This window comes from Entelurus aequoreus, linkage group LG21 (assembly GCF_033978785.1).
Source record: "Entelurus aequoreus isolate RoL-2023_Sb linkage group LG21, RoL_Eaeq_v1.1, whole genome shotgun sequence".
In the NCBI taxonomy this organism is placed as follows: Eukaryota; Metazoa; Chordata; class Actinopteri; order Syngnathiformes; family Syngnathidae; genus Entelurus; species Entelurus aequoreus.
The window spans coordinates 37,195,385-37,222,670 of NC_084751.1; the positions used below are offsets into that span (position 1 = coordinate 37,195,385).

At 37.7% G+C, this 27,286-nt stretch overlaps 1 protein-coding gene across 2 annotated transcripts; it reads right to left on the reverse strand.

Moving 5' to 3' along the window:
* Positions 1 to 1,653: 1,653 nt before the first annotated feature.
* Positions 1,654 to 22,624, reverse strand: spp1 (secreted phosphoprotein 1). Of its 2 annotated transcripts, XM_062032073.1 has the most exons (9): positions 22,318 to 22,624; positions 18,807 to 19,198; positions 13,886 to 13,955; positions 9,563 to 9,604; positions 9,421 to 9,495; positions 6,594 to 6,659; positions 6,366 to 6,503; positions 5,244 to 5,585; positions 1,654 to 2,759 (listed from the first exon to the last, which is right to left on the reverse strand). In XM_062032073.1, exons 3-9 carry the CDS (start codon positions 13,937 to 13,939, stop codon positions 2,430 to 2,432), a joined length of 1,047 nt encoding a protein of 348 aa, XP_061888057.1. In that variant the 5' UTR covers positions 13,940 to 13,955; positions 18,807 to 19,198; positions 22,318 to 22,624; the 3' UTR covers positions 1,654 to 2,429. The 2 variants fall into 2 exon arrangements, with proteins under 2 accessions (XP_061888057.1, XP_061888058.1); XM_062032074.1 differs by lacking the exon at positions 22,318 to 22,624 and having other exon boundaries at positions 18,807 to 19,211.
* Between the last annotated feature and the right edge of the window lie 4,662 nt (positions 22,625 to 27,286).

Genomic DNA, 27,286 nt, shown 5'->3' on the forward strand with positions numbered 1-27,286 from the left:
CTCCCTGTAATGTTTGTCTGCTCTTGAATGGGATTGTGCTGAAAATCTTAATTTTTTTCTCCGGGATTAATAAAGTATTTCTGATTTTGATTCTGATTCACTTCCACACGTCTGTTTCCTTTGATTACATTTTTTAAATTGAATTGTGTTCACTTATTGTGTAAAAAAAAAAAAAAAAAAAAAAAGGAAAATGACAGATTAGGGAAGGAATACAAATTTCAAAACAAAATTAAACATTTATTAAAAGCAGTGGCAAGCCGTGCATTTCCCACCTAGGCCTTCAGTGATGTCTAACTTCAATAAATACCTCTCAAAATACCATCATTGATGTCGCCATAAAATGAAAAATACTATACAGAAACACACTTATGCACTGCTGGACATCGAATCACCTCAATTTTTCACTAGTGTACGAAACGGGCTATTTTTTGGCACATTTAAAAATCAATAAACCCGCATCGGACGTGGTTCTGTCAAAAAAATAATAAATGTAAAAAACATATTCAATGTAAAAAAACATATATTTGTAACGGCCATTTGATGCCGTATAAGCCATTGGTACCGTTCATAGTTGGTTGATTCGAGTGGAAGTGGAAGCCATACCATTTCACCGCGAGAACAGCTTAACTAGTTTCCAGGGTCGACCAACCTCGTCTCACAAGATCTAGTTTATTTTTAAATATCTTTCTTGAAAATGCCCTTGCAAATATATATCTGCCACCTAATCAACGTTTTGCTCTGCTTCTTTGTTGACTATAAAAGGGAGTACCGCTGATTTCTCCGCTGGCCGGGTATGGCTCCGGTGCCACTTTCTGCTTTCGTAAATCACAACTTGTAATTGCATACTTGGGAGTGACAAATGAGTATCCGATCACAGTCACGTTCAACGTGAGGCTACCTAGATGGGCTACCGGACAACCGCCGCTAATGTTGGTTCAGAAGGCCTCCGGCAGAATTCATACACCGCTGGCAACAAGCTAGCTAAATTCTGATTGGATAAAAGCTCTACCTTAAAAACAGCAACACTGGGGCCTAATATGACGTGAAGAGAATGTGATGAATGATAAATGATTAATTAAAAATAAAATTTACTTTTATCAATTTATGATCATGATTTATGGTAGGCCAGCAGAGAAGGCCTTGCTGGCCCTGACGGCACACCACTGATTAAAAGTACTAAAATAGTTGTTAATGTTATTGTTGTTGCGGTTGTTGTTGTCTCTCTGTCTTATCCCCCTCTTATCCCCACAATTTCCCCCTCTGTCTTCCTTTTTATCTCTTCATATCCCCTCCTGCTCCGGCCCGGCTGCACCAAATAATAATATAAATCCATTTAATAAAGTCAAATACAAATAAGTATAGTAAATTTGTACAGCCGATATGGGCATCTACATCAACAATATGATTTGCCTGAGTAGCTGGACAGGACAAAAAATTAAAAAAAAGTAATAAAATAGGAGTTATTTGAAATATTATTTGAAAAAAACATAATAGAAATATATTATTAATAATGTTGGCACAAATTCTGTGAAATTAAAACTGCTGCTCTGGCGTATTAATTTGAATAATTCATACAGGAGAGTGTTGACACAAAAAAAAAAACAGAAGATCTGGTTGTATGTAAAATAATTTTATTCAAATTTTAGACAAGGTACAAAATAACACATTACAGTAAACCATGCCATCCACATGGGTAAGTAAGAATTGATGACACAAGCAGATTTGATACTAGCAACATATACATACTATTGAAAAGTTTCAATATTTGACGCTTTATTATTCAAATATGGCTTTAATTGCCTGTAATGTAACCCTGCTGACATTTCATGATTTGATTCTGCATTGTGCTGAAATGTTCTTTTTATTATCGTTAATTCTGACAAAAAAACACAAATTGGCTTTTGCAAAAACCTAATAGAAACGGACTGATTTTCTTCATAGAAATGACCCCTTAAAAAACAGCTCTCAAAGTCACCATATCATTTTTGTGGCCTGTGATAGATAGCCTGGAAATAATGTGCGTCAATAAAGCATTCCATCTTTAATGTAGTTCTTAACTTTATATTATGCAATGCAATAAGCTTTTCGGCATTTTTAAATAAACATTTGATGCTAATTGAACTTGAATATCTGCCCGTCACTTTAACTTCGGATTCAAGTTTTTTGGTGAATAATGATAATTGTGTCATAATATCATGATGCGACCCTCCGAGGACTTACGTAAATACGACGTGACCCAAGATGAAAATGAAAAGTAGTACTTGGTTGACCTTAACGGGTCCTAGACTGGTTCTTAGGAGGATACATGCACTTGGTTGTTGAGGATTGTACAAAGCAAAACTTTTTTAAAAAGTGCCTCAGAAAGGGAAAGATCACGCTTGAATGTGGCATGGAGTCTTTATTACACCACCCCCCACTTCCTGCATGACTTATTTGGCAGTAATGACCACGGTATCGGCGTTGGGTCCGGGGCCCGTCCCGCGTTCATCCGAATCACTCTCCGAGCTCTCGCTCTCGTCGGAATCGCTGTCGGCGGCTCCGGGCGTGGCCGCCGCCTCCTGGCTGGCGCTCTCCTCTTCTTCCTCTTCCGGGTTGCTGGAGCTTCCGCTATCGGTGGTGCCCGCGTTCTCCTCCTCCTCCTCTTCCGCAGGGAGGACATCCTGGTTCTCGGAAGGTCCAGAGGTGTCTAGGTTCTCGCTCTCCTCCTCAGGGGTGCTGCTATCCCCCTCGAGTAGGTCGGAATGGACCTGAGGGTAGCTCTGGAAATGAGTTAAATAAACATCAGATGTGCGGCGACCATTCCCGTGATGTTAAGTAAGCTGGTGTAGGTTCCAGCTCAACCTTCATAAGAAGCCATGGTGCACAGGTGTCAAACTCAAGGCCCAACAACATCATTTTATCTGGCCCAATAAAGTACTTCATATTTCTCACTAAATGTAATATATTTTCTTCATTTTGACAGAAAAAATATATGTAATTGTAAATAATATGTGTAATGTTCTTTATTTTCAATGGAACATTTTAAGTTTTGGTGTTGTTTACTGGCGTCATATTGCAGTCTACACGTATCTCTTATGTGTGACTGCCATATACTGGTCACACTCATCATTACACCATGTACCAAATAAAATTGCTTCGAGGCCGGTAAGCACAACCAGAATTATTCCGTACATTAGGTTAGAAGGCGCACTGTCGATTTTTGAGAAAATGAAAGGATTTTAAGTGCGCCTTATAGTCCGTTCTTCAAGAAACTTCCATTTTTGCACAGGGCGTGTTACAAAGGCTTACTTAGCAGAGCACAAGTATGGCGAATGGTAAGGATTGACCCTGCAAAAATTAGGGCCCTAAGCAGAATTTGTTTTGGAAGTCAGCCCCGCCCCATCAGCGGGGGACACAATTGCGTCACTGGTTTGATTGATTGATTGATTGAAACTTTTATTAGTAGATTGCACAGTTCAGTACATATTCCGTACAATTGACCACTAAATGGTAACACCCGAATAAGTTTTTCAACTTGTTTAAGTCGGGGTCCACGTAAATCAATTCATGGTAACCCATAACGTCAACTCTTACTAATGTAACGCATTGCTGCTTTTCACCACCAGGGGCTATGACATCAGCACTAATGTAACGCATTACCGCTTTTCACCACCAGGGGCTATGACATCAGCAGTAGAATGTTGCTGTTTTTCATCACTGACGGAGCAGGAAGTGGCTGGGGAATAAGTTTCATACGAAGCGCCCTGTCATACCTAATTGAAATATTACATGCGCCTCTTCATGCAAAATGCCCCCCCCCCCCCCACGTATCACCAATATGGTCAGCATGTCTGAGAGTAGGAAGATGTTTAAAATGTAAACATACAGTAAATGTTTTAGATCAGTTGTGTCAAACATACAGGTTTTTTGAGTTTGCCAAGTATAAAAATGAGCTGTTTTTTTTTTTTAACGAAAGAAACTGCTGTTCTAAATGTGTCCACTGGATGTCACAATAGCAATTCTGTTAGGGAAGCAAACGGTACACAGTAAAGGGTGACTGTGGCTCCTCCTCCTCCTCCTCCTCGACCCACATGAAACTTAAAACCTGCCGTTTTATGTCTTCTGCTTCGAACACATCGTCATTTGGCGCCCTCGTTGCCCCAAAATGTCTCTGTCAAACACGATAAAATTTAACTTAACCAATTTGAATAGTTTTTACCTCCGTTTCTTACGGTTTGTTGAGTTAGCGCCGGATCCAATCCCAGAAAGTGCAATAATGTTATATGTGTATATGTATATATATGAATATGTATGGATAAATGCATATGTGTGGATATATACATATATATAGATACATATCTTCTTTTTTATCTTTTTATTACTATTTATTTTACTAAATTATTGTGTATGCACCTTAGGGGATCTGCTCCAATTTCGTTGTTCCTTGAACCTTGTTCAAAGTAATAGTGCTTACAAAGTACAAAGAAGAAGAATTATGAGAAATACTTTCAACCTTATTGAAAGTAAGATATTCTTCATCTGAGTATGTTAATAATGACTGAATTAATTAATTACATATTACAAAACTGTTGTGTATACTAATTCACAGATGTTATTTTATTATATCAAAAGGTCAGTAAATGATTCTATATATTTGTAAACGCTCTGAAGTGGGAAATGGGTAGGATTAAATAAACTTTGCTTCTTCCTACTCCTTTTCCGACATGATGAAAAGTGAAATGATATGAAATTGTGATGTATTATACTGTAAGTGTGTTCATGTTCGAAAATAAACTAAAAGAAAGAAAGAAAGAAAGAACCTGTTCACTGTAATAATGACAAATAAAATGACATTCTATTCTAGAAAGACTGTGACTTAAAGTTTGATCCTGGCTTTGTAGATGCACTGAGAAAAAGTCCAAGCTCATTGTGTTTCTGAAGCTGCGCCAATTTCCTCAGAATTTTCCACAAACATGAAGTGTTTTGTCCAAAGGATTATTTGTGATTTGAACATTTTCATCATGTGCTCGTTCTATTTTGGGCCAAAGTAAAACAAAGAAAACAACCTGGAGTTGTCTTTATTTTTAAGTTATCATGCCATGATTTTACCATTTAGATGTTAGTGCTCATTTGAAACAGTTATGCTTTATAAAACACTAATTATGTACGTTACCAGGCAGGCCCAACTGAACACAATAAATGCTTGAAAAAGCAAATTTGACACAAATCTCATGCTGAAAGGGATTTTTTTAACCAAATTTTACCTCCATCTTGTACCCCTTCTCCACCTCATTGCCAGTGGGCATGTCGTAGCCCGATTTCTTCCCGCTGTCATATCCGTAGGACTTGTAAGGCGAAGGAGCCTTGTGATAGTTCTTCTCCTGCATGTAGACGTAGGACTTGTAATCGCCGGGATATCCCCCCATGCTGTCACCGCGGCCCGAGTCTGTGTCTGTGACGATGGTGGGCACCAGGGGCTCCTCTGTGGTTTCATACAGGGGCTCATCCGTCACAATTACGGGGGTCACGGTGTCTGGAGCGAGAGTTGTAGACTCGCCCGACTCTGAGGAGTCATCCTCCTCCTCCTCGTCCTCCTCTTCACTGTCCTGTGAGGACAAAAATGGAGTGAAAAACATCATTTGAATCTGGTCTGAAAAAACTAACCTATTCATTGTTTCCTGTCTGGAATGGACATTTACTGTTTTTAAGTTGAATTGGAGCGGTAATTGTTTTTTGGTGACACCCAATGATCACAAAAATGTATTAAGTTAAGCTCAAATGCAGTATGTTGAATGATGTGGACACGTTTGTTACTGAATACTTTTTAATACGCTTCTGCCTTGGAGACTTGGTATGTGTAAGTAATATGCAACTCTAATTAAAAATGTGCTGTTGTATTGTTCAGTGAATATTGCGTATGTCTAGCTTTTGTGCTACTGTGTGCTTAGCTGTTGTGTAGATGCTAGCTCCTAATAGCTTATAGCCTATATTTTTACTTTTTTAAATGACTCGACTAAAATACAGGAAACGGCGGGCTTATTAGAGGACATTTAGATGTTAACTGGCTGTCCGATAAGTAAACACGCTGCAGGACTGCTTGTGGTAAAACTAATTATGCAAACTTTAGATGCAAGTCGATATAATCTGATACTTGTTTTGTTTTTTTTATGCTACTATTGTACCGGAGTTTAAAAAAAAAGGTGCGTAGGAATATGTATTGCAGTTGGAAGCCACCCTAAATTTGGGCCTGGGCCACTCTTCGACACCCATGCTCTACTCAATATCACACTGGCATGGGAACAGGAGCTCAGAACATCCCATTAAAAGTCATATTTAACAAATAAGAATCATTCCTTTCAATTAATTGACTTTTCATTTTTACTTACACTTTCTTCCGAATCATCATCATCATCATCATTGTCTTCGTCATCGTTGTTGTCGACAGGGGGTGTATCTGACGCGGCAGGATCCGTGGTTTCATAGTTGTTATAATTGACTACAGCTGGGGTGTCGACTGCTACCTGCTATAAAAAAAAAAAAAAAGTCTCAAACAGCGTCGCAGTCGATCTAGTGATTATTCAGGATTGATCAAAATTAAATGAATTCTAGCTCACCTTGTCAGAATTGTCGCTGCTCTCATCTGAGTCGAAAATAGCTGGTGCCAGAAACCTCTGCAAAGCCTGTGTGAAGTTGAGACGTTTGCCACATTAGAGGGATATTACACTTTTATTCAAGCGTTGGATTCAAAAAATGGTAAAAGGGCTGCACCATTTCCTTACTTAGACTTGAAATCACAATTATTTTGAAGAAACTATAATATAAAACACGTTTTCAGTTATTTCACCTTTTTTTGTTAAGTACATAACTCCACATGTGTTCATTCATAGTTTTCATGCCTTCAGTGACAATCCACAACAGAGGTGTCCAAACATTTTCCAGCGAGGGCCACATAGAGAAAAATTAAAGGATGCGAGGGCCACTTTTGTACATTTGTATATGAAAAATACTCAAACCAAAACAATGTAGGTGAACATACAGTATGCTAACATTTGAGGAAAAAAAACATATACATCTTAGCTTTGTGTTATAGATAACAAAGCAATAAAATAATTAATGATTATTTTAATAAGGATTTTATTTGTATTTACACTACCGTTCAAAAGTTTGGGGTCACCCAAACAATTTTGTGGAATAGCCTTCATTTCTAAGAACAAGAATAGACTGTCGAGTTTCAGATGAAAGTTCTCTTTTTCTGGCCATTTTGAGCGTTTAATTGACCCCACAAATGTGATGCTCCAGAAACTCAATCTGCTCAAAGGAAGGTCAGTTTTGTAGCTTCTGTAACGAGCTAAACTGTTTTCAGATGTGTGAACATGATTGCACAAGGGTTTTCTAATCATCAATTAGCCTTCTGAGCCAATGAGCAAACACATTGTACCATTAGAACACTGGAGTGATAGTTGCTGGAAATGGGCCTCTATACACCTATGTAGATATTGCACCAAAAACCAGACATTTGCAGCTAGAATAGTCATTTACCACATTAGCAATGTATAGAGTGTATTTCTTTAAAGTTAAGACTAGTTTAAAGTTATCTTCATTGAAAAGTACAGTGCTTTTCCTTCAAAAAAAAGGACATTTCAATGTGACCCCAAACTTTTGAACGGTAGTGTAACTCCACATGTGCTCATTCATAGTTTTCATGCCTTCAGTGAAAATCTACAACAGAGGTGTCCAAACATTATCCAGCGAGGGCCACATAGAGAAAAATGAAAGGATGCGAGGGCCACTTTTATACATTTTGCTTATGAAAAATACTCAAACCAAAACAATGTAGGTGAACATATGCTAACATTTGAAAAAAAAAAAACTTCTACATCTTAGCTTTGTGTTACAGATAACAAAGCAATAAAATAATTCATGATTAATTTAATAAAGATTTAATTTGTATTTATGTGAACTGTGCTCTAAAGTAAGCTTGTATTTACTATTATTGCTAAGAGGGATGTGTGCTATGGCTGAGTTGTTTTTTTCCTTGGTCTCAGTCTCTCCAGGGGCCCAGGCTTAGACCGATTTTAAACTGTTTACCTGTATCTCACCTTTTTTGTAAGGGGCGCCGGAAGTTGGCAGACCCGTCAGCGATCCTGTTCTGTCTCCCTGTAATGTTTGTCTGATCTTGAATGGGATTGTGCTGAAAATGTTCATTTCCCCTCAGGGATTAATAAAGTATTTCTGATTCTGATTATGATTATACCGTCAACTGAAACGCTTTTGAGAGCTTTAGTACAATCAAAAACATATGTCTCACAAGAAATGTGTACACTTTTGCATCATGACAGGACACACGGAAATCATCAAAGACCTTATAGAGTAAGACGCTCAGGTTGTCGACCATTTTGGTTTTCAGGTCCCATTTTGGGGGGGATTTGATCCCGTTTAATTTTTTATAGTTTTTTCTTCTAATTTGGGACCTGTTTAGTTTGTCTATAGCAGGGGTCGGCAACCCGCGGCTCTAGAGCCGCATGCGGCTCTTTAGCGCCGCCCTAGTGGCTCTCTGGAGCTTTTTTTAAAATGTATGAAAAATGGAAAAAGATGAGGAAAAAAAAAAAGTTTTTGTTTTAATATGGTTTCCGTAGGAGGACAAACATGACACAAACCTCCCTAATTGTTATAAAGCACACTGTTTATATTAAACATGCTTCACTGATTTGAGTATTTGGTGAGCGCCGTTTTGTACTACTAATTTTGGCGGTCCTTGAACTCACCGTAGTTTGTTTACAAGTATAACTTTCTCCGACTTTCTAGGACATGTTTTATGCCACTTCTTTTTCTATCTCATTTTGTCCACCAAACTTTTAACATTGTGCGTGAATGCACACGGTGAGTTTTGTTGATGTTATTGACTTGTGTGGAGTGCTAATCAGACATATTTGGTCACTGCAAGCTAATCCATGCTAACATGCTATTTAGGCTAGCTATATGTACATATTGCAGCATTATGACTCATTTGTAGCTATATTTGAGCTCATTTAGTTTCCTTTAAGTCCTCTTAATTCAATTTATATCTCATGACACACTATCTGTATGTAATATGGCTTTTAATTTTTTGCGGCTCCAGACAGATTTGTTTTTGTATTTTTGGTCCAATATGGCTCTTTCAACATTTTGGGTTGCCGACCCCTGGTCTATAGAATGTGTCGTGGGCCAATAAAAACCGAGCTGCGGGCTGCAAATGGCCCCCGGGTCGCACTTTGGACACCCCTGATCTACAATGTAAATAGTCATGAAAATAAAGAAAACCCATTGAATGAGAAGGTGTGTCCAAATTGTGGTCTGTACTGTATATAATTTAAAAATTACATAGAAAATTATGTGAATATAGTTTTTTTTCTTTATTGCAGCCCTTGTACAATATCAATTTTAATTGAAACCCTGTTGTACCCTGACAGCTGCTGCACGGATTTGGGAAACTCGGTCCACCTTTTTCCTGAAGATAGGAGCGGCAGGTCGTCTCACCTGCGAAGCAGAAGCACGTCAGTCAATGAGAATGTCACACTCTCTCTGTCTGTCTGTTGATACGCACCACTTCTTCAGAGCTCTCGGCAGAACTGTCATATTTTCTTGCCTGGAAAGCAAACAATGACAGTCAGTACGAAGCTATTGTGAAAAGACTTGACTATTGTAAATATGACAGCATTCCATAAAAATCCCCTGATACCGTTCTTTCAGTGGCCATTTTATGGAAGTATTGTTCGAGCAAAATCATTTGTAAATGTGCGGCTCAGTCTGTGCGTCTGTAATCCAATTCACATGCCTGTGTACTAGGGTTGTACGGTATACCGGTACTAGTAAAGTACAGCGATACTAATGAATCATAATCGGTACTATACCGCCTCTGAAAAGTACTGGTTCTCCTTTTTTTGCACAGTTGTCAACATCATAAAATTGATGTATTACGAGCAGAGGAGCATGTTCGGCAGCGCACAATCACGGGATACTTACAAGCAGACACAGTGTGTCGACACAAAAGGGAGAATGGACACATTTTGGCTTAAAAACTAACATTAAAGGTGGAGTTATAACACTAAAACGCAGCTCTGCAAGAGGTGCTTTAAACATGGCTACGTAGCTAGTGGCTAAAATCCATCCGCAGTCTGCAGTGTTTTGGCTACTTCTAAAACACCAATCCTCACTTCTATGGCGACAAATAAAGTACGTTTCTTAAAAGTATCATCCCTGCAGGACGAGGAATAGCTAAATATGCTTCACTACACACTGTCGGAGGATACAATAGCTCACCGCTAACAGGCTAGTTCTCCTCAATGTAAACAAATGCCATGGGTGGATCGACACCTGACATCCACTGTAATGATACCAAGTACAAGAGCGTATCTACTCGATACTACTATGATTACATCGATCCTGTAACAACTTGGTATCGGATCAATACCCAAATGTGTGGTATCATCCAAAACGAATGTAAAGCATCCAAACAACAGAAGAATAAGTGATTGTTACATTTTAACAGAATTGTAGATAGAGCATGTTGAAACAAAGTAACCAGGTATCAACAGTAAATTAACAAGTAAATTAATAATCCATTTTATACCGCTTGTCCCTCATAATGTTGACAAAATAAATGAATAAGAAATGACACAATATCTTATTGCATACGTCAGCAGCCAAATTAGGAGCCTTTGTTTGTTTACTTACTAAAAAAAGACAAGTTGTCTTGTATGTTCACTATTTTATTTGAGGACAAAATTGTTCTTTGATTGCAATAAGAAACAATTATTAAATGGACCATGAGATTTTTTGTTAAAATAAAGCCAATAATGCCTTATTTTGTGATCCCCTTTATTTAGAAAAGTATCAAAGTATCGAAATACATTTTGGGTACCAGTACCGGTACCAAAATACTGGTATCGGGACAACTCTACTGTGTACTAATGTGTGTGTCTGTTTATCAATCTGTGTTGGCGTTGATGCTTAAAACAATGGACTTTTCATCACTTGTTTTACCAAAATGGCCGAAATGATCTGCTCCAGCCTATGTCGCCGACAGAGGAAACGCAATCATTTTGGCCGCTATGTAATTATTGATAACTTACTTGGATACAAAAATACATCTGGCCACTAAGTTACTGCTAAAACATGAACTTTTATTCACAGCGATCGATGAACAGTCCCTTGTTCTTAGCATCAACGCCAACATGAGTGGGGGCGGCTGCAAGGCGTCAACTAGTGGTGAATATAAGGAAAGGCAAGGTGAAGTTCCAGTCAAATCTTTTTGCATGTTCAAATCGTTGTACAGACATACAGATGTGTCGCAAAAGTCACGTGTAAAAAGACAGCCATTAGAGGGTTCCTGCTTCACACACGTTTAAATTCTCACACACATGCCGATCGAAATACTGTGTGTAATGATCTAATTCACAGGTGTCAAACTCATGGCCCAAACCACTTCATTTCATATGGCCCTCGAAAGCCTGGAAATAATATGTATCATTGAAATACTGTAACTTTTCTCACTCACTGTATTCTTTCTTTCTATTTTGGGAGACAAAAAATATATGTACTCCATGTGATCGCAAATTATGTTAACTTAAATATTGTCTAATTGTGCAAAAATGTATTATCAAACATTCAAACCATTTTTTAAACCGAAATAAATACTAATAGTAATGATTTCCAAGCAAGTTATCCATTAAATTGTGCAATGTAAAAGTAGCAATAGATCTCATGTTAAAATTATGTAATTTACTGTGGTTTTTACAGCATTTTTCTCTAAATGAAAAAAAAACAGTATGTTTTTTACTGCAATAAACTGGGATGTCGTTTTGGCATTTACAGTAATACACCGAAAAATCTACAGTTGTGGATTTGCGGTAAAAACAAACTGGCAGCTCAGGTGCCAACATTTTACTGTAAAATTGAATTTTTTTTATTTTAAATGAAATGAAATTTAAAAAAAATCATCAACCATTTCGTGTGATCGGTTTATCAGTACAGATTAGACATATTTAACAATCATACACATTTACACACAAAAAGAAAAGAAAAAGAATGACCGAAAAAGGAATAGGCTGAAGCCAAAGCTTATATTTGCCTATCCCAGGGGTCGGCAACCCGCGGCTCTTTAGCGCCGCCCTAGTGGCTCTCTGGAGATTTTTCAAAAATGTATGAAGAATGGAAAAAGATGAGGGGAAAAAAATCTATTTTTTTGTTTTAGTATGGTTTCTGTAGGAGGACAAACATGACACAAACCTCCCTAATTGTTATAAATCACACTGTTTATATTAAACATGCTTCACTGATTCGAGTATTTGGCGAGCGCCGTTTTGTCCTACTAATTTTGGCGGTCCTTGAACTCACCGTATAGTTTGTTTACATGCAGAACTTTCTCCGACTTTCTAGGACGTGTTTTATGCCACTTCTTTTTCTGTCTCATTTTGTCCACCACACTTTTAACGTTGTGCCTGAATGCACAAAGGTGAGTTTTGTTGATGTTATTGACTTGTGTGGAGTGCTAATCAGACATATTTGGTCACTGCATGACTGCAAGCTAATCGATGCTAACATGCTATTTAGGCTAGCGATATGTACAATAATATTGCATCATTATGCCTCATTTGTAGCTATATTTGAGGTCATTTAGTTTCCTTTAAGTCCTCTTAATTCAATTTATATCTCATGTCTGTATGTAATATGGCTTTTAATTTTTTGCGGCTCCAGACAGATTTGTTTTTGTATTTTTGGTCCAATATGGCTCTTTCAACATTTTGGGTTGCCGACCCCTGGCCTATCCTATACCTTCACTGAAAATTACCGTGGATTGCCTGGAACATCAACGTTAAAAAAAAATCAATGGGATGAAAGTAATTGTTACTATATTTTATAATTTTCAATTATTTCACCTTTCAAGGTTTTCTTAAACCTTAAAGAACTGCATGTCTTCTGCTCATCACTGAGCTTGTTCCACCATTTAACTCCTAAAACTGAAATGCATTTGTATTTTATATTCGTTCTTACTTTACGTATTTCAAAAATCAACATCCCCGTAAATTATAGTTTTCTCCTCTTAATTGAAATAACCTAAGAATACAAGCTGGAAGGCTGTTGTTCTTTACTAGAAACATAATTTACATTGTTTTTAAAAACACAATATCTGAAAATTTTAACACATTAGAACTTATAAATAATGGATTGGTATGTTCATAGTAGCACGCTTTGTGTATTATTCTAATGACCCTTTTTGGAAGAAATTTACAGTAAAAAAAATAAATTGTGGCAACTAAGCTGCCCTTTTTTACAATAATAACAGCAGTACTGTTTTTCCATATACAGTAAAATACACTAAATTTTGAGGTGAGATTAATGCAATTTACCATAGTTTTTTTACATTTTAGTTTATTTTTTAAATATACTAATAAAATGCATTAAAAAATTGTGTAATAATAGTATTCACTGTTAGATGTGGCCAAACATAACTGCAATGTGGCCCTCAGTGACTTTGACACCTGTGATCAAACAACACACACACACACACAGATTGATACACAGACACACACATTAATTAGTACACATGTGAATCGGGTTACACACGCACAGACTGAAATACGCGTTTGCAAATAATTTTGCTACAATAATACCTTACAATACTTTCATACCATTTGACCATTATTGGTCAGGTTGCAAAGATCGGTGGCCCTCAGCAAGAGTGCCTTATGAGACGATGCAAATATGCACCTTTCTGATTGGGCGTTTGCTGTTAGCATCTACTCCATATATGCCTAAGCGTTGCTAACTCAGCGTTCATGTATTAAAGCTGGAGTTAAAACGGATGAAAACATAAGTTGCGGTTGACATTTTAAAGGAATTATAGACGAGAGAGGAAATGACTCACCGATCTGCAAAGAACTCCGGCGAAGAGCAAAACAAAAACAACGGCCACTTTCATGTTGTCCGTTTCTTGTCTGGATGGGAAGGAAACAGAAGTACATGTTTTCCAAATAGGGGAACTAACAATAGTGAATCAGAGTATTTGTATTCTAACAGAAGATACACAACAACATGGACATTTGGCTCTGTCTCAATTTGTTCACTAACTCATAATTCACAATTAAAAAGGACAATAGAAGGACTAAACGGAGAAGGTAAATAATTTGACTGTCCTAATTTGGGAGTGATACAGATACTGTGAGGTAAATGTTTTGGAATTCATTTACTGTGGTTGAAAGAATTTAAGCAAATATGTCAAAATAATTTACAGTACCGTATTTTTCGGACTATAAGTCACAGTTTTTTTCATAGTTTGGCCAGGCTCCTGTAGTGGATTGTCCGAAGCATAAACAGCAACAAAAGTGAGTTTAGTACAAAAAGTTTATTTACCCTTAGTCAAAAGTGCAAGTCGGATTGAGCTGTCCCTGCAGACAAACAAAACGTCCTCCGGAGGACACACGAATCAAGCAATCTTTTTGAGTCCTGGTCTCCTGGCCATTTTTATCTGTTTCCCCATGCGTTTATCTGTTTTCCTCGCGCGTCACGGTCTTGTTGTTTTTGACCTGTCTGTTCCATAACAACCTCGAATCCCTTAGTCATACTTAGACAATCAAAACATTTTGTAGACAGGTTGGCACGACTTCATATTCAACTTTGTCCTACATCTGGTCTATTCAATGGTATAGAATAGAAGAGAAATAAAATGAGCAGACATTCTTAATAGACACAAAATATAGTTCAAAGGTCAGAAATTCTACTACACTCCAGTGCGACTTATATATGTTTTTTTCCTTCTTTGTTATGCATTTTCGGCAGGTGCGACTTATACTCCGAAAAATACGGTACTTCCTTAATTTATGTGAACTTTACAATGATAAGTGTTACAGCAGGCCTGGGCAACTATTGTGACTTGGGGGGGGGGGGCAAATTTTGAGAAAAAAATGTGTCTGGGGGCTGGTATATCTGACTTTTAGAAACACTAATACAAAATCTCCCAATAATGTCTGATTGAATGCTAAAAACGGAATGGAATTTTAAATTTTTTTTACTGAATGAGACACCCAGAATGTACATGAAAATAAAGAATGTGGGATGTACAATATTAACTATGAATGATAAAACACTGAATATTGACAACATATGAACGTCACACCTCCTCTCGATCGACATATTTTACAATCAAGCGAAACGCAACAAAAATGCAACAAACACAGTGAAATATGAACGTGAAGGGTAAAAAAAAAACCACCTGCAATCTGATAAATCACTAAGCTTTAGAACTTTAGTCTGTGTTACAGTATGTAAAATGATTGGCTACAAGAACATTTGGTTACTGCATTATTTTTTGTGCTCTCACAATGTGACTTTATTATATTTTAAAAAAAAAAGTATTATATCAAATAAACAAAATATAATATTCTGGCTATCCTTGCTTCTAATTAAAAAAGCCAAATACAGTGGTACTTCCCTACAATGCTAGTTTGCGTAGCGAATGTCACAGTGAACCCGGTCTTCCTCGCTAGCATTTTCTTATAGCTAGAGATCAACATAATTTTTTTTTCTAACCGTTGGAATGAAGAAAGTAAGTGTGAAGGACAGTGCTGAGAAGAAGAAGCAGATGTTATTTGTGGAATTAAAGAAAGAAATTAGCAAAAACATAAAGCGAATAGGCAGTGCATTTTGAGCAACACACTGCGAGTGTGCACCACATTGGTGCAGAATGAATCTAACTCCAGCCAACGATGTTAAATCTATACATAAACCGGCGGACATTTATATTTAAAAAAATGGAGAACCTGATGATGGTGTGTTTGACGGAGAAGCAGCTGGAATGAGACACTGTAAAGCCCACTCTCCATATTAATTGCTTTACATTGTTATTATACTACTTGAGAAAAAAGTTGTTTGTACTACCGATTAAACCGATTTCCATTCATTTCTAAGGGCAATGCCGTTTTGCAATACATCATTTTCGTCACAGAACCAATTAAACTAAGATCCCGAGGTACCCCGGTATCTAAATATACTAACAAAATCAAGTACCGTATTTTTCGGACTATAAGTCGCAGTTTTTTTCATAGTTTGGCCGGGGGTGCGACTTATACTCAGGAGCGACTTATGTGTGAAATTATTAACACATTACCGTAAAATATCAAATAATATTATTTAGCTCATTCACGTAAGAGACTAGACGTATAAGATTTAATCGAATTTAGCGATTAGGAGTGACAGATTGTTTGGTAAACGTATTGCATGTTCTATATGTTATAGTTATTTGAATGACTCTTACCATAATATGTTACGTTAACATACCAGGCACGTTCTCAGTTGGTTATTTATGCCTCATATAACGTACACTTATTCAGCCTGTTGTTCACTATTCTTTATTTATTTTAAATTGCTTTTCAAATGTCTATTCTTGGTGTTGGGTTTTATCAAATACATTTCCCCAAATAATGCGACTTATACTCCAGTGCGACTTATGTATGTTTTTTTCCTTCTTTATTATGCATTTTCGGCCGGTGCGACTTATACTCCGGAGCGACTTATAGTCCGAAAAATACGGTACAGTGGTACCGCGGTCTTCCTACGCCTTACATTTTGTATGATTCGGTTTTCAAATAAAATCTTCTTTAAAAGTTTGCCAAGGTTTTCGGACACCGTCTTGGTCATTGTACAGCTAAACAACGTGTGTAAAAACTACCCTGTTTTGGTGACCTAAACTCTGCGCCTTTTTTTTTTTATTGTGTACGACTGCAAGATCAGCCACCCTGGGGCCAAAGAAAGCTGTGAGTGCCAGCACTTTGATTAAAAAAAAGGTGAGAAACATGATTGAATTATTTCAGTAGTTTGCACTTTAGCCTCACAGTATATTGAATATTTTTGAATGTGCCAGTTTGGATCTTCGAGATTTTTTGTTGTTGAATTGTTTCTGAACTCCAAGAAAAAATAACAAGCTTAGGGTGTGTAAAACAGTGGTATAATTGGTTACTATTTTTCGCATCCACATTTGAGACACAGTATACAGTTAAAATATGACCGTACACCACAAGACCAAAAATACGTGGACACTGGAGGCCCAAGTACTCACTCACACACACCACACACACACACCACACACGCACACGCACACAGACAGAAAAGCTAACATCTCATTGCAAAACGATGCCTACTAATCTACTGCCGCTTATTTGGCTTCCCACCAAGTTGCCAGGATTTTCTCTTGCTCTCGCTCACCAGCAAAAAGTGTAGAACCAGACAACTGACGTCCGTCAAGCTCACTTCAGCTCACACTAAATATGTTGGATCTAGCGCCATGGGGGAGAAATCAAGTGCACCTTTATCTTTTTTATGCAAAACACACTTGGAAGTATGTTGTAGTGCCCAGGTGTCAAACTCAAGGCCCGGGGGCCAGATCTGGCCCGACACGTAATTTAAAGTGGCCCGCGAAAGCCTGGCAATAATATGGATACTTCATCTTTCTTACTAAATGTTTTCATTGTTTCCATTATGACAAAAATGTCATATGTTTTAAACTTTGATATATATATACAAATATTCGATTGTTATTGGTGTGAATCATAGGGCACCTCGCCATTCGATTCCGATTCTTGGGGTGAGGATTTGATTCATAGTTGATACTCGATTCAACACGATTCTCTATTCAAATTGATTTTTGCAATGTATTATTTGGTAGAATAATAACAACACCTTAACAAAACAGCTTACAGGTTACAAAACCTCCTTTTGGTTGCTGACGTATGACACATACGTGCACCAAGTAAGCATAGAGATGGCCTAAAAAAAAATGTTTTTATTCTTTATTTATTCGTTAAAAAAAATACAATAAATTTAAAAAAAAAAAAATTACTAAAAAAAAATCGGGATTCGATTGTGATAAAAAAAAAAACATTTTTTAGTACCCCTAATTATTATATACTGTATGATAGTTTGTAAAAATAACAATAAATACTTAAATATCTGCTCGTCACCTTGACTTGCGATTTTAAAGCAAGTTATCCATCAATTTGTACGTACAAAAATCAAATAACCAAATGCGTAGGCAATAGTATAATGAGGCGATTATACTTTTATATTCTTACATTCACTGTTACAGGCGGCCCTCTGAGGGCAGCCATGACTGCGATGTGGCCCTGGAAAACAAGTTTGACTCCTCTCTTGTAGTCGTACATTTTTCATTGCAATAATCCATGCATTATTTGTATGGAGTAAAAAAGCCTTTTAAAGCAGAAGGGCCATTTCACCCAATTGGTGCCATTGATCCTCAGGAACTAAAATGCATAAATGCTCAATAAAATTATTGTAAAATAAATATTTTTTTACTCTGAAGTGTCCTGCACTTTGATGAATACAGTTAAAAATATTAATTTAAACGATCTTAAAAAAATAACGTTTCAATACTGTCCTGTTACCTAAATTATTTTTTTACAGTAGAGTTATTTAATAACATGCTATTAGCATATATTTCATGTATTTGCTAATTGTAAGCTAAAAACGCGCTCCTGTTACTTTTATTCCTGTCGCTTTGTACAGTATATTAATCGAAGCAAAACTAAAGTTGCCTGAGATGGGCCAGTACATATTTTGACTAATTCAATTAATTATTTTGAGAGTTTGGCTGGAATTGCTTAGGTAAAAGTACACATAAAATAATATACTGTCATTCTATTCCATCCAAAACTTTGTTAAATAACAAGTTCCCAGATGTTTTTGCAGCTATTTAAAGTAGCTCGTACCGAACATGCAACAACAGCTCCACCCAAAGACTTCATTGCACCAACAAGATGTCATTAATTGGTTCTGACCTTGTTCGGAATAGCAGGAAGCTGCAGAAAGAAGATGTCAGATGAGGTTTGAGCTCAGTATGATCCTGGATGTTGCGCGCTGCCCTGTGATGCTGCTGCAGACTCCCGGCTGCCTTATAAATCCTTCTGATTCTTTCTACAGCCAATCAGAGCAGAGCCTGCGTTGTCATGAGGTTAACCGCTCCATGATCCAGTTCTTTTCTGTCACCCCCACTCTTCCTGTGGCTGGCAGTGTGGGGGCTAAAACACACACACACATACGGGGAATTGAGTGGGTCCACAGACATGATGTAGATTTGAAAAAACATCAACAAGGGTGATGACAATGATTCAACTTCCCTACAGACAAGGGAATGTCTGACTGAAGTCCCTCGAGGTAATCAACAATTTGTCTGCAAGGGGAAGATGGATTCAACTTCAGATGTCAAACAGGACTTCTTTGGGGTTTTCCCTTTTTTTTTTCGTCTATGACTTTAAACCTGTCAGGCACGGATTATATGACATCAACATGGTTCTGGGTTTGACTGGCGCAACCACTAAAAAGTCAATCACCACTAATGTTGTTTAACTTCTAGGGATACACATGTGTGATAGGGATGTGTACCATATTCAGCACTTTTTGAGGATCCATCAAAATAGTACTACTGAGTACCGATTCCCGTAAAATCAAATGGTACCATATTTCCATGCCTTTTCCATATATTTCCAATCATACATGTTTCAAGCCAACAAAGCAAGCATGCCAGATCGAAAATGTTCAAAAGTAAGGCAACCTCGATGTTAATTTACATTGGATATATCATAATAATGCTCCTGATTAGCATGAGTAATTTTACGTGGCGATTTCAACGCCTCCAAGTTTGGTAATGAAAACTTAAACTAAGATACCATCAAACAGCTGGTGTGTAATAAGTACAATACTTACACTATAAACACTTTGTAGGACTCAACAAAAGACGAGACTGGCACATTCAATTTAATGGCAAATACTACTTTCTGGTTACCGCAACATACAATGTAATGTATATTTTCTGCTGTATCTACTAATATTTTTATGCTGCCCCTTTTTTGCTGGCAGCTATTACATACTCTGTAATCTTGTAAATGGTTATTGTAATTTGTTATATATTATGCATGTAAAATATTAAAATCTTACATGTTATATTTTATATTGCTTCTATGGTACATTTTTAGTCTACTTTTTACCTTTTGTTTTCGCCCTCTTTCTGTGCCTTTGTGTGCATTATCCTTTTCATCCTTTGTAACTAAGCTACTGTGCAAAACAATTTCCCTTGTGGATCATTAAAGTTTGTCTAAGTCTAAGACTATACCCACTAAAACCCATACTGGGAAATGAGACACAGAAGTGTAAACAAACAAAATATAAGCTACATATACAGTAACTGGACAGCATCATTTATCATTATCAGCGCGGTGTTAAACAAACAAATATAAATAAAAAATGTTTTCATCCAACAAATTCACATTCATTACCACATGAACATAGACACTACTACTGGTACCGTTGAGTGCCAGTAATGATTCCCGGTACCAGGAATTGGTACTTTATCAATTCAAAGGTGAAAGGTAGACATTCCTGATAGTTTTATTTAATATGAACAAATCTGAGTGTGACAGAGTAGGGGTCAGATAATGTTTACATTTTAAACCAATACTAGTTCCAGATAGGTATTTTAAAAATGGTGCAGATGCTCTAAACCCTACACTTAAAAAATGGAAAATAAAAATTTTGTAAAAAAAATTGTTTTTAATTTTATCAAATGTTGTGACATTCAATTTGAACAGAATAGTAATTTTATTATAACAGATAAATGATAACTAGGTTTCACATTAAAATAAATAAAGCAGATTGTCATAAGTATTGCAGCAACGCAGAAGAACATGGAGAACGTGCAAAAGAAAAATTGCTTTCTGATACTCATAATTCCGGGGTTTCGTGAATGCAACCTCACTCGTCGTTGTCATGATCCGTTGCCCGGATCATGTTGTATTTTAGTCAGACTACCTTAGTTCTGTTTCAGCACTCCTGGGTTTGTGTGTTTTTGGTTACCATGGGTGCTGATTAGTTTCACCTGCCTCTGATTAGTGCTCGGGACGCTCACCTGCTCCTGGGCACTAATCAAAGAGCTATTTATTCCTGAATTTTGCCACACTCAGGCTGGCTGTCTTCTGTCACGTCAAGGTCGTATGGTTATGCATGAGTCATTTTCCTAAGATGCAGGCGGAAACTCCGGAGGCAAGGTGCAGGTAAGACAGTGATTTATTCTTCATGAATCAGTCAGGATACAAACAAAACAGAAGCGTGCCGATTGCACGGGGAGCTGAGGCAAAACCTAGCACAGGAATCAAGACAGGTGAACAACATAACTGTTGCATTGAGCAAATAAGACAGCCAGACTGAGTGTGGCAAAATGCAGGAATAAATAGCTCTCTGATTAGTGCCCAGAAGCAGGTGAGCGTCACAAACACTAATCAGAGGCAGGTGAAACTAATTAGCACCTGTGGTAACCAAAAACACACAAACCCAGGGGTGCTGAAACAGAACTAAAGGCCTACTGAAATGATTTTTTTTTTATTTAAACAGGGATAGCAGATCTATTCTGTGTCATACTTGATCATTTCGCGATATTGCCATATTTTTGCTGAAAGGATTTAGTATAGAACGACGATAAAGATCGCAACTTTTGGTATCTGATAAAAAAAGGCTTGCCCCTACCGGAAGTAGCGTGACGTAGTCAGTTGAACATATACGCAAAGTTCCCTATTGTTTACAATGATGGCCGCATGAAGTGAGAGAGATTCGGACCGAGAAAGCGACGATTTCCCCATTAATTTGAGCGAGGATGAAATATTTTTAAATGAGGAAAGTGCAAGTGAAGGACTAGTGGGGAGTGGAAGATGCTGTGAGAGCCGGGGGTGACCTGATATTCAGCTGGAAATGACTACAACAGTAAATAAACACAAGACATATATATACTCTATTAGCCACAACACAACCAGGCTTATATTTAATATGCCACAAATTAATCCCGCATAAAAACACCTAGGTGTTTGTTATGCTAGCTCCTAGCTACTAGCTCGAGCTAGTTATAGCTCGAGCGGGTAATATGGACGGGATCCTGTATATATAACCCGCCAATACAATTCAAACACCTGCACAACACACACACTCACTCAGCCCAAACAACCGTTCACCTAACCCAAGGTTCATAAAGCTTATATATTTAATCAAAGTTACGTACATGACACGCACGTACTGGCAAGCAATCAAATGTTTGGAAGCGCGCGGGTGGGACCTGATATTCAGCTGGGAATGACTACAACAGTAAATAAACACAAGACATATATATACTCTATTAGCCACAACACAACCAGGCTTATATTTAATATGCCACAAATTAATCCTAATGCTAGCTCCTAGCTCCTAGCTACTAGCTCGAGCTAGTTATAGCAAGCGATCAAATGTTTGGAAGCGCAGCTGTGTACTCACGTTATCGCAACTTTGTATCCAAATCAAAGTCCTCCTGGTAAGAGTCTCTGTTGTCCGAGTTCTTCCATCTTGACTGCATCTTTCGGGAATGTAAACAAAGAAGCGCCGGCTGTGTACGTGTTGTTGCTGACTTCCCTCGCAAAATAGACACTTCGCACCGACAACTTTCTTCTTTGCTTGCTCAGCTTCTTTCTCCATAATGCAATGAACAAATTGCAACAGATTCACCAACACAGATGTCCAGAATACTGTGGAATAATGAGATGAAAACAGAGCTATTTCGTATTGACTTCAATGGTGTCCGAATACTTCCGTTTCAATGATTGACGTCACGCGCATACGTCAACCCTCAGAGGCGTTTCGAACCGGAAGTTTAGCGGGAAATTTAAAATTGCACTTTATAAGTTAACCCGGCCGTACTGGCATGTGTTGCAATGTTAAGATTTCATCATTGATATATAAACTATCAGACTGCGTGGTCGGTAGTAGTGGCTTTCAGTAGGCAGTCTAACTAAAATACAACATGATCCGGGCAACGGGTCATTACAGCCGTACCTGTCATTGGTGCATAATAAAAAAGTAATGTGCGTGTGTAATGTTGTGAAGAAGGTGTTATAAGGGCTGCTGTTTCGCCATGTTGAGCTCAGCAATAACATTTAAAAAGAGCGTCAGACTCTGTGTGCTTCTGTCAGTGCGCTATATTACTTACAATACAGTACAATATCAGCCCTAAGTACTTGTTGCAGGTGGCTGAACATGCAAAAGACGTTTCGACTCTCAACAAAGCAAGCTTCATCAGTTTATGCTCAGTTTATGGCCAGATCCGGTTTTAGATTGGTCAGATTAGTCAATGTTTGACCAATCGAAGTCTATGAGCACAAACTAATGAAGCCTGCTCCGGATGAGAGGCAAAACGTCTTCATAGACAAACTGTACAATCCAGTTGTGATCGATTGACTGCCCTGAGAATACAATGACATGGATGAACGAGAACATCCAATGACAGACTTAGTTAAATTGTGATGAGAACTGCCCAGGACAAAAATGATGGTACCTTTAACCTCGTCTGTAGTTGCCCACTCTTTTGAACCAGTGACTGCAATCAAGTGCTTCCTGTAACTCTTAATGAGACTACTGCACCTTTCGATGGGTATTTTTGACCACCACCTCATGAGTAAACAGCTCCACCTCTTTCAGGTTTGATGTGTGCGTTCTCCGGACATCCAGTTCCAGTTCTTTCCACAGATGTTCGATTGGATTTTAATCAGGGCTCATATAGAATGCCAATTCAGAATAGTCCAGTCCTTTTCAATGATTTCATGGTATGTCCCCACGAGGAGTTAGAAGAAAATTTGCGCCCCCTCCCATTATCCACTGTGACTATAAGTAGTGTCATTTGTCTATAAAAGTGTTACAAGTACACCTCTGCAAAACATTGTTTCCTTAACATTAAATAAAACAAAACAAGACAAAATAAATATACAGTAGATCAACCCTACAACAAAAAAATAACTGTTTTTTTTTTGTCTGTAACAGAAAAGATTTAAAGTGCATAAATTTGCCTGAAATAAAATTTGAAAAAAAATCCTTGTTTAAACTGCACACATTTTTTTGACCGACTTGAGCCATTTGATACTGAAAAATACAATTACATACAGTAAATAATAATAAACTCAAATTGATCAGCAAAAATATCTCGGGAGAACATTTATAACACTCTAAACTACGAAACAAAAACGAATGAAACAATTTGTGCTATCTTTTTTTATAAATCAAAATGAGGAAGTCAAGATTAATGGCGACAATGACCACGTTTTGTAGTGCACAGCTTTTCGAAGCAGGGTTTGAAGCATGGAATTGATAAAGCATGTTCCCCGGTGGTCACAGGCGCACCCCTCGGTGGGCCCATCCCACTATTTGAAAAGTACTGGAATAGTCCAAAATTTCACCCTTAGCCATTGTTGATCAGTTTTGGGTCGTTGTCCTGTTGGCTGAACCTGTACCTGCGACTAAGACCAAGTTTCCTGACACCAAACACATTTGGTTGAAATCTACACATCGATTAACAATTAGTGGGCCTGGACAATTTTAGTTTTTAAAAATTAGTGAAAATGTGTCACCGAGCCACCAAGGAGAAAGATCGGTTCAAATTAAGAGCCCAACATTTCTATATAATTGATAACTGATGGGTGTATGTAAATTTGTAGCGCAACTGTGAATACATATTCCATTATGTCAGTTTCGTGTTGTTGATTCAACTGCATCTGCCAGGAAGATAATGTTTGCAGCAACTATGGAAATAACTTCTTTTTTTTCTCTTTTTTTTAAGTCTGTACAGTCATGTTTGGTACTTGGCGACAGCTGTGGTTATAACTAAATCCTGAAGTCAGCATGCAGTGAAACAAAAATTGAGCTGTTTGGCCACAATACCCAGCAATATGTTCGGAGGAGAAAAGGTGAGGCCTTTAATCCCAGGAACACCACTCCTACCGTCAAGCATGGTGGTGGTAGTATTATGCTCTGGGCCTGTTTTGCTGCCAATGGAACTGGTGCTTTACGGAGAGTAAATGGGACAATGACAAAGAAGGATTACCTCCAAATTCTTAAGGACAACCTAAAATCATCAGCCCGGAGGATGGGTCTTGGGCGCAGTTGGGTGTTCCAACAGGACAATGACCCCAAACACATGTCAAAAGTGGTAAGGGATTGGCTAAATCAGGCTAGAATTAAAGTTTTAGAATGGCCTTCCTAAAGTCCTGACTTAAACGTGTGGACAATGCTGAAGAAACAAGTCCATGTCAGAAAACCAACAAATTTAGCTGAACTGTGCCAATTTTGTCAAGAGCACTGGTCAAAAATTCAAGCAGAAGCTTGCCAGAAGCTTGTGGATGGCTACCAAAAGCGCCTTATTGCAGTGAAACTTGCCAGGGGACATGTAGCCAAATATTAACATTGCTGTATGTATACTTTTGACCCAGCAGATTCGGTCACATTTTCAGTAGACCAATTCATAAAAGAACCAAACTATATGAATATTTTTGTGACCAACAAGTTAAGTTAAAGTTAAAGTACCAATGATTGTCACACACAATAGGTGTGGTGAAATTATCCTCCGCATTTGACCCATCCCCTTGTTCCGTCCCCTGGGAGGTGAGGGGAGCAGTGAGCAGCAGCGGTGGCCGCGCCCGGGAATAATGTTTGGTGATTTAAACCCCAATTCCAACCCTTGATGCTAAGTGTCAAGCAGGGAGGTAATGAGTCCCATTTTTATAGTCTTTGGTATGATTCGGCCAAGGTTTGAACTCACGACCTGCCGATCTCAGGGCGAACACTCTTACCACAAGGCCACTGAGCAGGTCTAAGTATGTGCTTCAATCACTCTATCACAAAAAAATAAGAGTTGTAGAAATTATTGTAAACTCAAGACAGCCATGACACGGAATTCCATCCATCCATCCATTTCCTACCGTGTGTCCCTCTTGGGGTATACTGGAGCCTACCCCAGCTGCACTCAAGTGAATGGCAGGGTACACCCTGCACACTAAAACAGGTTGGGTTAAAAAATAATCAAATTTTAACCCAACTGCTGGTCCAGAAAAGGACATAGTCCTAATTTGAGTTATTTTAACTTAACATTTTGAGTTAATTTTTTCAACCCAACTTTTGCGTTTAAATATTTAACCAAAAAGTTGAGGTATTGTAACTTAATTTTGGATCATTCCCAACCAAACTATTGTGTTGAATTATTTAACCCAAAAATAGATTTATGCTAGCTCAATGTTGGTTGATTCATAAACCAACTATTGGGTTTAATTTATTTAACACAAAAGCTGAGTTATGCTCATTACAATGTTGGGTTATTCCCAACCCAACTATTGGGTTGCACAATTTAGCGCTCCTTCCCCCAATACTTGGTTAAAAATTATACATTTTACAGCTGGTTTGTCCTACTCCTTCCCAACTACTGATCAAAATTAATTTTATTCCATTAAAAAATACTCAAAAGCAAGACAGAGTGACAAATTTTACAAGAATTGCCGTGTATGGTCATAGGAGTCCTATACAGCAGTGGTCCCCAACCACTGGGCCACGGCCCGGTACCGGTCCGTGGATCGATTGGTACCGGGCCGCACAAGAAATATGTATTTTTTTTTTTTTTTTTTTTTTTAAATCAACTTAAAAAACACAAGATACACCTACAATTAGTGCACCAACCCAAAAAAACTCCCTCCTCATTCACACTCATTCTCACAAAAGGTTTGTTTCTTTCTGTTATTAATATTTCTGGTTCCTACATTATATATCAATACAGTCTGCAGGGATACAGTCCATAAGCACACATGATTGTATTTTTTTTATTGTACTAATCCTTAATAAAATTCAAGAAAAAAGTAACTTTTTATTTTTTTTTAAAAAGCATTTTACCCTAAATGTAACCCAACACTAGCAACTCATAAATTGGGTTATCAAAATAACCCAGCATTTTTTTGAGTGTGGACAATTGGCCACTTCATCGCAGGGACAACACAGATAGACAGACAACATTCACACATTAAGGCCAATTTAGTGTTACCATTAACTCAATGTACCTCACGAAAGTAACACAAGAGGGAATAATTAAAATGGTGAAAAAAATGCAAATCCAAGTCTTCAATCGATTGTAATAGAATTGATATGGAAACGATAAAAAAGGTTATTGAAGAGATCTCAGGACCATTAATATATATCAGGTCCTATCATTTCAAACCGGCAAATTCCCAAACATAATGAAAATAGCTACAGTTGTACCGATTTAATAGGACTGGAAACAAACACCAATTTACAAATGATATACCTGTTTCTTTACTTCCACAATTTTGTAAAATCATTGACAAACTGCTCAATAACAGATTGGAGGGGTTCATAAACAAACAAAGAATACTCGCTGAGAACCAATATGAATACAGACTTAATAATTCAACATTGATGG